Below are 12833 nucleotides of genomic sequence, written 5' to 3' on the forward strand. Positions count from 1 at the left end.
CCTGTCGCTGCTCCTTCCTCCTGATCTCCTCTCCAGTTTAATCTCTCTCTCTCTCTTTCTCTCTCTCTCTCTCTCTGAGGCTCTGTTTATCCATGCATGTGTGTGCACATGATTGTAGATGTCAACCGACTGTGAGGCCCACCAGAGAAGCTGGGAAGCTTTAAGCTGTTACATAACGAATGTCCTCTTGACTTGGAAGTGTGTCATTGCTTTGGATAAGGACCCCTTGTGGCCAACGCCTAGCCCCTTCCATGATAGCACTGACGCTTGGATGGAAGGGTGGTGTAAGAGAAAAGTGAGGGCGTCAGTGAAGGACAAACAACAGAGAGAAAATGTGAGCGGTGGAAAAGGCCGGCCCGGAGATAAAGAAAAGAGAGAAGCACCTTTTTAGGGGGTCAAGCGTTGATGGGATTCAGGAGGAGTTAAGGAAGATTGAAGGAACACGGGAAGATAAGAATGAAAGAAAAGGCAGAGATAGATTTAGGGGTGAAACCAGGATGTCGGCTGGACATGAAGGAGTGGTTGCTGTGCTGTGTGTCTTTGAGGAGGGGAGTGGGGGGATTTGTCCTCTGGTGCCACAGTAGTTTAATTTATGTGCTGTGTCTTGCAGAATGGCACCAGGCATTACTATCTGCTGCAGAGACAGGAAGTACGTCAACACAGGGAAACCAGAGACATGAATGTCTTATATAAATATGAAGGCCGTTCAACATCTCTCTCTGTCAACTCATTAGTTTATTCTTGTGTCGTTGATGGATTAATGTTTGATTAATGATTGATTAAAAAACTGTGACTTATTACAACCAAATCCAGATGTTTAATCATTGATTAAACATCTGGATTTGGTTGTAATAAGTCACAGTTTTTACATGCCTCTACAGATATAGCTACTTCTGTCTGACAGGAATGCTGCCACACAAAAAATAAAATAAATTAAAAAAAAAATAAATTAAAAAGCATGCAGATGTTCCTTAAACAGAGATCTAATAAGATGCAAAAAATCTCAGTGGAGAAGATCCGCCGGCTTTCTCACCTAAAACCAATGAGACAGCAGTGTCACTCTGTTGTTGAGTTAACAGATTAATTCATAACGCATGTGATATGTAGATCCACAACAGCCCATCAAGATACATTAATATGTTGCTACAATGCAATATTTTATTTTGTGTTTTCATGTCTCCTGCTTGAGGAAGCTGAAAGTCAAATGTGTGGAAACTAAATAAGATTAAGAGACAATGAAAGAGCCTATGGCAGAATAGCCATGCATGTGCATCTCAACAGAGAAGACCTGCTGGTTTTCCAACCTCAAACCAAGGAGACACCAGCGTCAGTCTGTTGGTGTTGTTGGGCAATATGGACCAAAACTCATATCCCGATATATTTAGATTTAATCTCAATGTATATCCCATTATTTTTTCAGCAAAGTGAGGCAAATGGTCAGTCAAAGTCAAATAGGATATAATACTATCATTGAAAATGGCTGTTTATATGAGCGGTTTCAAAAACATAAATACAATAAATAGAATCTTAGAAAAATAGCCCATAAAATAAAAAAGGGGCCAATCTTTTTCTAACAAATGTTCAACTAAGCAAGTAAAAACATTACAATTTGTCACTTTTCTTGTCCTCGTAAGGCGCACAGCGGTAAAATGAAGATTGCAGTACACTTTGTATAGTGGAGCCTTTAGTGGTAGTGCAGTTGGGGCTGTTGTAGCATGCAATTTCACACACTGTAACTGGTGCCACTCAGTGTGTTTACATGCACAGCTTTGACTTTTCAAATGCAATCCTTTCTGAATGTGGTCCTTGTCCCAGTTTACATGCAACGAAAATCAAATAACTGATATTAACATGTCCCCCTCCTCCACACTAGGTGGCGATATGTGTCTTTTAAGCGGGTTAATATGGCCCCCTATCCATTTGACCTATTACGTCATATAGTAAACAACTGTAATAGTTTATCAACAAACACAACAGATATTAGTACAGCTTTTTTGATCTCGTATGTAATGTGCACGTAATTGTCCGGGGTCATACGCCAGTCCACACCAGTTGTGGAGCATGCGCACATACATTGTCTAGTTTAACTTCGATTAAAGCGAGCTGTCAGCGTTCCTGTCCCTCCCCCCTCTGTGAAGGAGGAGGGGGAGCGAGCAGAGGGCGCAGTGCAGAATTAAAGCTCCAGGTAGAGAAAGTATTACAGCGCAAATTTAAACTATATCGATATAAAGAATGTGGTCTCATCCATATTGAGTTTAAAATTATATCAATATATCGCCCAGTCCTAGATGAAAATTGTATGATTCTACTGTGGCTACAACAACTCTTGAAGATATTTATTATGGTGGCTCCTAGCTGCCAGAAATGCTGAAAATGACCAGAATGATGGCAGCACAAGAACTGTGCACAAGCATCTCAACAGTTGCAAAACAACGACACGTCACAATCTGAAGGTTTCGTCTGACTGTTGGTTGGTGGTTAGAGCCTGGGAGGAGTCGTCGTATTTCACACACAAGAAAGGCTCTCAAGGACAGATACTAATGACGATACGTATATCTAGCATGGCAGCACTGCTCTCCAGTAGTTTGTTTCTGAACATGCAGACTCATAAAACTAAACCAGGTAGATTTCCATTAGAGTTAGACTATGAGGGAACAGCCGTTAGCGGATCAATAATGCAGCTGACTTTAGCATAAAATTAAACCTGACTCAACGCCATGCTAATTGCTAAGACAGAAGACAAACTTTCATGATTCTACTGAATGAATCTGAACTTTGTGACTAATATTGTCAAGAGGTTAAAGTTTAAGTTGGAATCTTCTGATGTTCCTCTCCTTAGCAGTGCAGTCTAGTTCCTCATGAGGGATGGTTAAGCGTGCCCAGGCCAGTTTTAATATACAACCATTCCAGTGAATTCTGGCTCTACCCCAGAGACTCCCAACTGTTAATGGTGAACTTTCAAATGGGAGGAGGTGCCCAATTGGACCTGCATATAAAACGGGCCAGTTTATTCACACATGTGAAACTATGGATAGCTTTCCGTTTAGCATGCCTTTAACAGCTTTTACTGATAATAAGCTGAGCAATGGGTCTGGCCAGTCTTGACGGTGAATCATTGTTTATTCATTGTGGACTTTTTCCAAGTTGCACTCTCTGTTTCAAAAGTTTTCCTTCTCTATTGGCAGCAGAGCAGTGATTGTTTATAATATGACTCTGATTTTAAACAGTGGTTTTAAGGTTGTTCGTTTAGAATCAGCAGAGGTAAATCAGTCTGCATTTTTGACATCCCTCAGAGGTTCTCTTCATTATATGACCAGGTACAAAGCAGCCAGATGACGCTAATGATGTGGTTCAAAAGGCTGTGATTGAAATGTCCCCCTCACCTCTGCTGCCCTTCACAACTATCCAAAAATCATGCGGCCAATGCTTTAACAATGAACCAGGTTACTACAGGAAACCTGTTTATTGCAGAAGATAGCAGAAAGTGTTTCCATTTAACACCCTGGTTACTTGAAAATACTATTTATATACACTGATAGAATAGAATGATATAAGCTGATCATCCATTATGCAGTTCGTAGGCACTATTTAGTTTCAAACTATGTAAACACAAAGCAGCAAAACTAATAATAATAACAGTAATAAAACTAATTTGCAGAATTGTTGTAATTCCACCACATTGGAGATGTAATGTACGCCAGATGTAATGGGACACACACCATCCAACTTTTGTCTCATCAGTCCACAGTCCAGAGTATTTTCCCAAACGTCTTGGAGATCATCACGATGTTTTCTGGAAAAACTGAGACAAGCCTTTATGTTCTTGTTGCTCAGCAGTGGTTTTAGTCTTGAACTCTGCCATGCAGCCAATTTTAGCTCAGTCTCTTTCTTATGGTGGAGTCATGAACACTGACCTTAACTGAGACAAGTGAGGTCTGCAGTTCTTCGGATGTTGTTGTGGGGTCTTTTGTGACCTCTTGCAAAAGTCGTGCTCTTGGGATAATTTTGGTTAGCTGGCCACTCCTGGGAAGGTTCACCACTGTTCCATGTTTTCTCCATTTGTGTATCATGGAGTATATAATCACTGTGGTTCACTGAGTCTCACTGAGTCTCAAAGGTTTAGAAAAGGCTTTAGAACCTTTTACAGACTGACAGATCTCAATTATTTTCTAAATTATATACAAATCTATATGTGGAGTGTGGAGTTTAGCCTAGTTTGTCAGTAATAAAATTCTTCCCCTTAAGGTGATTAAATGTATGTAGTCTTTTATCAGTCAGCACACTCTGATCCACCGTGGTCAGTGTTTCACTGTGGATTAGTGATGGAGAGAAAGGGAACAGCTGTAATCTATTGTGGTAATCTGCATCCAATGTGCCGAGGGATCATTAGCCAGATCACGGGATCGGATTGGTACTGGATTTATGCAACTGCCAGGTGTTGGCGTGGTGTGTGTTTGAAAGATTTATGGACAAGGTTAATAGGTTGGTCGGTGGACACTGAGACATTAATAAGGTTCATTCATATTTGGACCTATATCTTCAAATACAAAGACATTTAGTACAAGTAGGCAAAGAAACATTGGACAAAACATGCCCGGAATGAAATCACTACTGTACTTACTAATTTAATAACCAGGACAAACCATGCCCCATAAAAAATACCATTTTCTGATTGGCTGATTGTTGCTGATTCAAAGCAATCTGCATTTATTCATAAATTAACATACTAGTCTCTATGTGCAACAAGTTTTAGAAACTATTTTAGAATGAACAAGTTAATGTTAGCTTCTACTCTCTACCCAGAGTAGAAGCTAACATTAACTATTAACTATTTTAGAATGTTCATTCTAAAATAGAATCACATTCTGCTCTTCTTTGTGTCTTTTTTCCTCATTTATAACATAACATTTACGTAATTTCTAACTAACAGTCTTTTCTATGGTCACACATGTGGCAGTGGTCTTCTGCATAAGACTTCTACATGCTGGAACCACTTAATCTGCGGCCCGTTGCTTTCAAATACAAAATAGACAATTTTTCTGCATCCATTTATTCTACTTTTGTTTCTACATTCCTCTTTTCATCTCTTGTCTCTGTAGTCTGTGTATGTCTATATATGTTTCTGTGCAATCTTCTTGTTTGTTTTCACTTAAGGACCACATTGCAGTTTCATTCCATTCTCTTAATTTGTCTTGCTTTCCCCTCGAGCATTTGGCCCCATTTCTATTCAGCATCCGAACTGAGTTTTTTATTTATTAATTTTTCCTCTGTCAGCGATGGATAGAGCCATGAAATCTGAGTCAAAGAGAAGAGAAATAAAGGAAACCAGGGAAACCTAAATCAGGGGTATTTGGTGCCTGAACTACAATGAGTTTGATATCGTTCTCTGAAGTAATGCTGTGGATTACAACTATTATAATAGATGTAATTTTTTTTAGTATAGAACTCTGCATTAAAGGCTTTACGAGGATGTGGTCATAGTTTCCTGGACAGCGTTGTGCGTCCTGTCAAAGCGATGGTGAAAGCATGCACACTCCAGATTAATAACAACATTAAAGTTTCTGATCGACTGCTGCTACTCGCTGCTATCATCTGTTCACCTAAATACCCGCTGACCTGCTTTCTCTAATCTCTGTGGCCTCCTCACTGTCCAACTTAATAAAAAAGTCATTTTGTGACATAGTTACTTGGATATATACAAATATGTGTTCCCTGAGCTAGGAGGTGTTTAGGGATGTTGGAAACGGAAATCAGTGGGAGGAGATAAAGATCTGCAGTTCTTTTTACTGAGTTGTGTTTGCAGGAAAAATCTTTAAGAAGAAGAATTTGACTTTGACAAAAACTAAACTGTGACGTCTAGAATGACTGGATCAGAATGTCACCAGAAGGTCTCTCTGAGCTCTTGTGGGGTGTTCCTTGACTGAAGTGGTCAGTACTGATCAACAGTGGTACGAGGAAGGAGCTGAACCAGAGACAGGGATCATTAAGGAGGAGGAGGAAGAGGAGGAGAAAAATAAAGAATTGGAGGATGGGGAGGAGGGGGAAGAAGAGAAGGAGGACAAAGGGGAAAAAAGGAAGAGGAATTGAAGCAATAGGAGGAAAAGGAGGAGGAGGAAGATGAAGAAGAGGAAGGGGGAAGTGAAGGAGGAAGAGGAGGGGAAGAAGGGAGGAAGATGAGATGTGAGTAAGAAGAGGAGGACAAGAAAGAAGAGGAAGAAGAAGGATGAGGAGGTAGAGGATGGGAGAAGGGAGTAAAAAGAAGAGGAAGAGGACAAGTGAGAAAAGGACAAGAAAAAGAAAGAAGAGGAAGAAGAAGAGGGGGAGGAGGAGAATAACAGGAGGTCAATGGACGGAGAAGAAGCAGAGACACAGGTCTTGGATCAATCTTTTTGGATCATCTATTTATCTACTGTGGTGGAAATTTATGGAAAACTTTTTTTGTGTGTGTTTCAAAAGGTGAGGTTGCATTAGACAGACACAAAGAAATACAAATTATAATAATTTTATTTATTGTTTACAAGAAAAACTAACAAAACTAAATTCTTGACAGTTTAAATACGTCAGTTCACAACATTGTCGGCATCAAAGTCAACAAATAACAGAGAATGTGTTCAGAAATGAACAAAAAATAAACCATCACATCATCAAATTAATATTAAGTACTCCTGCCATTAGCGCGCAGTAGAGCTCTAATCCTGGCTGGTATTTTCCCCATGAGCCTTTCACACTGTTGAGGGCTAATCTTGTCCCATTCTTCTTGAATTACTACTTTTAATTCTTCTAAATTCTTTGATTTGCTTTTTGCAACAGACCTTTTGATGATACACCACATATTTTCAATGGGGCTCATGTCCGGGGATTAGACTGGCCACTCTTAAGACCTGGATACTGTGCTCCTGCAGCCAAGTTCTGCTGGCCAATACCCATGTTTCTTGTTGTTTCTTGTTTGGCCTCAGTGCATGTGCAGAAGGGAGCATGTGGATTTTGAGAATGGCACAATACTTGTCAGAGTTCAATGTGCCATCACAGACAGTGAGATGAGCAGCACTCATGCATATCCAAACCATGCTGGAGATAATGCTTAACCTGGTCATCTGCGTACCCTCACATTAGCAGGAGGAAGATAAAGCTGCAAACTCATCTGACCACAGAATCTCCTTCCAATTCCTGACTGTCCAGTTCTTGTTTGTTTGGGCCCAACAGTGCCAGGCTCACTTCTGTCTCTTATTGACCAGGGGCTTCTTGACACCTTCTTGACTGCGTTAGGTTCCTTGTTTTAGCCAGTTTTGTCTCTGAAGAACTTTCAAATGTACTGGAACCAATCAAATTTTAATGCCTGTTTTAGTATTTGTTTAGTATTTTGACTGTGGTTGTACTAAAAGAAATTGCACTTGGAGACCTAAGAGTGATTCTTCATGCAGTATCAATGCATGGGTGTCCATGAAAAGTTTTCCACCACTGTACAAATTATTTTCTAGATGCCCAGAAATCATAGATTTCTAAAACATCCTGAAGAATGTAAAATACTGAACATACAACTGATTTTTCTCTGCTCATGCACAAGTACTTGTAGGATCCATTAAAATTATTCCAAGTACACTATGACTTTCCTCTGTGTAAACTTTGGTGTATAAAGCAGAGCTAAAAAGATATGCTCTCTTTGTGATTTAATTAATGGCGTGTCGGAGGTAAAGTCAGATTTCTACACACTGTGGGCATTGTTTATTCATTTCTTCTGTGGACAATAGATCAGCTGTGAGTGCTGGTCTCCTGGGAACCAGCACGCCAGGGCAGCCTGTTAAACTGAATCACTGTGTACATTTGCCTTTCACATAAAAAAATCTTATTAGCATGTGATTAATTGTTCATTGTGGATGCACAGATTGTTGGTGGAGGAGCAGCTCAGGGAGATGGCAAAGCGACCCCCTGGACTCACAAGCCTTCCTACATGTTTATGATGAAGAGGAAATGTGAAAATATTTAGCAATATTGTGAAAGTTTAAGCTAAATTTAAGATGAATTGTGTGGCTCACTAATAAAAACTATTTAGCCTAAACATGCTAACATTAACCTGATAAACATAACATAAGCAGCTATGCTTCACCTAAACAAGATAAAGTTAGCAAGTTAATTTTCCTAAACAAGCTTTAGCATAAACAAAATAACATAAGCAGCTACATTAGGCTAAACACAATCACTTCCCGGCCACCCCACTGGCCACCCCATGGCTGCAATTTGACAAAATGCGGTGCAGAACATTAGTTCCATCTGACCGCCATTTCCATATGGACGCATTTCACTCCACCAAACTTTCCACGGGAGGAGAGCAGCATTGCTGATACTAGACACGATATGAATGAACTTGTTTTTGTGCTGGGTGGTTTTGGCTTACAGCCAGCCTGAGGGGAGGAGTCTGAACAGATGGAGATTTTACCGGCCCGCTTCCTGACTCTGGACTAGTACAGGTCTTCTACAGGTCCACTTCTCCTCTGTATGCAGACTCGTCCTGGATGCAGAGCTGAAGTTCAAAAACAAAACCTGTGCGTAGGTCCCTGCAGAGTCCAGCTGGCACAGAATGTAGTGCAGAGCCATGTTGACTGCATCGTCCACAGATCGCCTTGGTGATCTGATCCTCAGTTATGGAAGCTGGCTCTTGGAATATGGAACGTCTCCTCTCTGGCAGGGAAGGAGCTGGACTTTGTGAAAAAGGTTAAGCGCTATCAACTGGACATAGTCGACCTCACCTTTACACTTAGCATCAGCTCTAGAACCCAAGTCTTTGAGAGGAGTTGGACTCTCTTCTTAGCTGGAGTTGCACTGGGTGAGAGGTGGAGGGTCAGGATGGGTTTTTTGCTTGCCCCAAGACTCTGCAAGTTGGACAAAAGGGTTGCTCCCCTGTTGCTATCTCTGTTGTTTGGGCTTATGCGCCAAACGGCAGTTCTTTTTGGAGGCCCTAGGATGGACGCTGGATTGTGCCCCAACTGGGGACTCCATTGTCCTGCTGGGGGACTTCAACGCCCATGTGGGCAATGACAGCATGACCTGGAGGGGCGTGATTGGGAGGAACGGCCTGCCTGATCGGACTTCTGTGTGAATTGCAGTTTATTCATAAATAACACCATGTTTGAACACCATAACAGCCTTGGTAGGTCAATGATTGACTTGAGGCATCATGGCGGATCATGAGGAGCGGATGAGGAAACAGTATGACTAGCGGCTAACCTCGTCTTCCATGCTCCGCCAGGAGAATACAACGAAATAAAAAATTTGAGACAGTGCGAGTAAATTTTTCCATCTAGTTGCACATGTGCGATCGGTAAATTTGACGTATTTTAAAAAAATATTATTGAATATTTTTTGTTGCTGACAAACTTCTGCTCCACACTTCAGCCCAGTAGTTTACGGTAATGAACCAAGTGAACTGCCATTAACTCCAAAAGAAAGAGATGGGCCAATGTGTGTGTTTGTGTGTGAGAGAGAGGGAGCGGGGGGCAGGGCCAGGTTTTTCGCTCTGATGTTATGTATCTGCTTGTTACATTGGGATTTTATTACTCAACAGCCTGACAGACTGTATCGTTGTAGAAGCCTCAGCGCAAAAACAAGTTTTGGTCTATTCCCATAAAGGCCGATCTCTGAAGGGTAGAGATTTTTGTTCATTTTTTTTTTAAAGCAAACAATGTGCAAACAAAATGTGTTGTTACACAATCGTTAATGGAAGCGCATACGTTAATTAGTCCTACATCATGTACATATCCAGCTTGTATAGCGATATCCCACACTTTTCAGTGATCATGGCAATTAGTTATCCACATGCTGCATCCCAGGAAAAGAGGAGATACGGCGGCAGATATTGCCTGCGATGTATGCAATGACTTATTAGAGAGGAAAAAACAGGCTCACAGCCCTCACAGCCAGAGCTGCAAATTCTGCTGTCAATACCATTGGTCGATACCCACAACATGCAGGGAACACAAAATTTGCTGATAATACTGGCACTACACAATTAAAACACGACACACTGGTCAAACACAATGTCAGTCAGAAACATAAAATGTGCCGTACAATGTATGATGAAAGTGCAACTTCACTTCCAGTCCCATTTAGAAGACAAGAGGATGCTTTTGACACAACCTAAACATAAAAGACAATTATTGTCTCTTAAGTTTAGATTGCACAATAAAACATGAATTTAAAACATTGTTGTTTCTGCATTTATTATCAAAGTATTTATCAGTAATACAGTGAACATGAAAGGAAATGGGAATATTTACTTTGCATGTCGATTTATAGTGCGCCCCTAAATATTCTGCTTGTGCCCCTAAAATTTTAACTTAGGGGCCACTGTGCCCCTTGTAAAAAAAAGTTAGTCTGGAGCCCTGTCTCTGATGAGCCTTGGGAGCCCGGCAGCCCATGTCCCTCATCCAGCTCCACTCCCAACAAACGTCCACTTTGGTCCGAAGTTCTGGCACGTGGCAAGAAAAGTGTCTGTGGCTGCAGTTTCTCTCCCGTTCGCTTTACCCTCTCCAAGCACTTTGAGGCCCTGTCACATCTTGACAAACCCCAGACCACCAACCCAAAGCAGACTGCTGCAATCTCCTGTTCCCCACCTGCTCCCCATCTGCCACCGCAGCTTCAACAGCTTCCAACTGGCCACCCAACGGAGGCCCCAGTCCCCTGTTCCCCTCAGTATACAAAGCTTCTGCAGCCCCTGCAACCAGGACCCAGATAAGCGTGAGACAATGGAACGGAACAAAAGATTACATTATTTCAAAATGACAAAACTAGTGTAAAAAAGTTCACTTGAGGACAGGCGAAGAAGTTTCAATGCCATATAACAAACTTTACTTGACTTTCCTTCATTGTGTTCACAGAATATCATGCCATTGCTTGCTAATATAAAGTATGTTTTATATATATAAATAAATGTATACATTTATTTCTGACTTCATTACTGACATGGATTTTGTTTTGGAGGAAACAAGACACTAAGATACGTATCAATCTAGGACAGCAAGAATAAGCTGATATAGGTTTATTAATATTTACATTTGTGGATATTTCCTGTTAACGATTCAATTCACAGGAATGGTGACAGGCTTACTGTTACAAGATCACACTAAAACAATAAATAAAAACAATTACAGTAACAGTTTTAATAATGAAAACAGTCATCTAAGACATTTCAGGTATCTACTAATTGCCACCTCTATGTGAGTAATGGTCTCACACTGGCCACCCCAATAAAAACATTTCTGGCTCCACCACTACTTATAGAGAACATGACACTGCTTTGCTGCTCTTTTGAATGGAGTCCAAATAAATTGCCGCCAACCTCGAATCCATATCTGTAAACACATGACCTGCTGTTAATTGTACAATAAGTAAAGGTTCTTCCCACATCATCACTCATAATTCATAATTCCATCTATAGAATACATCTATAGAATATAGTTGAAATCATCTTTGGACACTAAATTTTTAAAGCAAGGTTTTGATGGTTTCATTTTCATCCATCATTTCACATCTGTCATCATTTTGATGGATTTGATGATTTCTGTTTGTTCTTGAAATCTAGAACTTCTCCTTTTGCTCTTTCATCAGGACCCCTCGGTGCAGAAAGTTGGTGGAGGAAGGAAGAAGACGGTATCCTTCAGCAGCATGCCCTCTGAGAAGAAGGTAAAATAAAACCAACTTTAGAGATTATTTGTTGAACTTTTGACAAAGTTTTACCAGATACTATATCTGTTTGGGTTTCTTTTCTACCAGGTGAGCAGCGCGGCTGACTGTTTGACATTCATGCAAGGTGGATGTGAGCTGAAGAAGATCCGGCCCAACTCCAGGATTTACTGTCGTTTCTACACCTTGGACCCGGACCTGAGCTGCTTACGCTGGGAGCCGTCAAAGAAGGACAGTGAGCGAGCCCGGCTGGATGTCACCAGCATCCGGGAGGTCCGGACTGGGAAGAGCACCGAGACCTTCCTTCACAACAGTCCTCTGTCTGAACACCTGGCTGAGGAAGCAGCCTTCTCTATCATACATGGAGACGACTACCAAGTAAGAAAGAGGGAAGAAGAAACCGATGCATGTGGATAGAAAAACTAAAACCAACATTGTATGCAATTCTCTGTAATTTTTCATACCTTCATGAAAATGACCCAAAACATTAACAGAAAAGGAACCCAATCAAACGCTGAAAACAGAAATATCATACTTGTGCATTTATTTATTCAGGAAAATGAGACAACATTACGTATTACATACCTCTTCCTACAGACTCTGGACTTGGTTGCATTATCGGCAGACGTGGCCAACATCTGGGTGACAGGCCTTCGATACCTCTTGGCCCATCCTTCGGTCATTGGAGGAGGTTGTGGTGGAGGAGGAGGCGGGCTGGGTGAAGGAGGAAGCATGGCAGTCGAAGGTAGCCTGGGGAGTAAGATGAGGAGCAATTGGCTGGAAGCAGAATTCTCTCAGGTGGATGAAGATGGTTATGGTATCGTGTCGGAGGACATAGCCGTCGCCACCATCTGTAAACTATGTCCCGGCATCAAAGAGACCAAGGTGAGGAGTTACCGCCAGAATCTGAAAGGATTTACAGAAACAGAGTAGTGAGGAGGAGTCAGGACTGACTTTAGCTGTTAACTGTTGGATTGTTTCAAAAAGCTTCTGCAATGTCACAGGATTTATTTCTATCCAGTGTTGCATTCATTTTTCACCAAGATCTTGTATTGATGATGGGAGAGTCTGACCACTATGCCAAGCCTTCTTCAGCACATCCCAAAGATTCTCAATGGGGTTAAGGCAGGGGTCGGCAACCTTCAACACTCAAAGAA

At 41.3% G+C, this 12833-nt stretch overlaps 1 protein-coding gene across 1 annotated transcript in view; it reads left to right on the plus strand.

Annotated features, from left to right (window-relative positions):
• Positions 1-12833, plus strand: part of plcl1 (phospholipase C like 1) — an 86675-nt gene that overhangs the window by 49118 nt on the left and 24724 nt on the right. Inside the window, exons 2-4 of the mRNA XM_047600097.1 lie at positions 11602-11676; positions 11767-12054; positions 12274-12561. Of these exons, the coding sequence (XP_047456053.1) occupies positions 11602-11676; positions 11767-12054; positions 12274-12561 (651 nt within the window). The remainder of the gene's footprint in view (positions 1-11601; positions 11677-11766; positions 12055-12273; positions 12562-12833) is intronic.

Source organism: Mugil cephalus, chromosome 12 (assembly GCF_022458985.1).
Source record: "Mugil cephalus isolate CIBA_MC_2020 chromosome 12, CIBA_Mcephalus_1.1, whole genome shotgun sequence".
Taxonomy (NCBI): Eukaryota; Metazoa; Chordata; class Actinopteri; order Mugiliformes; family Mugilidae; genus Mugil; species Mugil cephalus.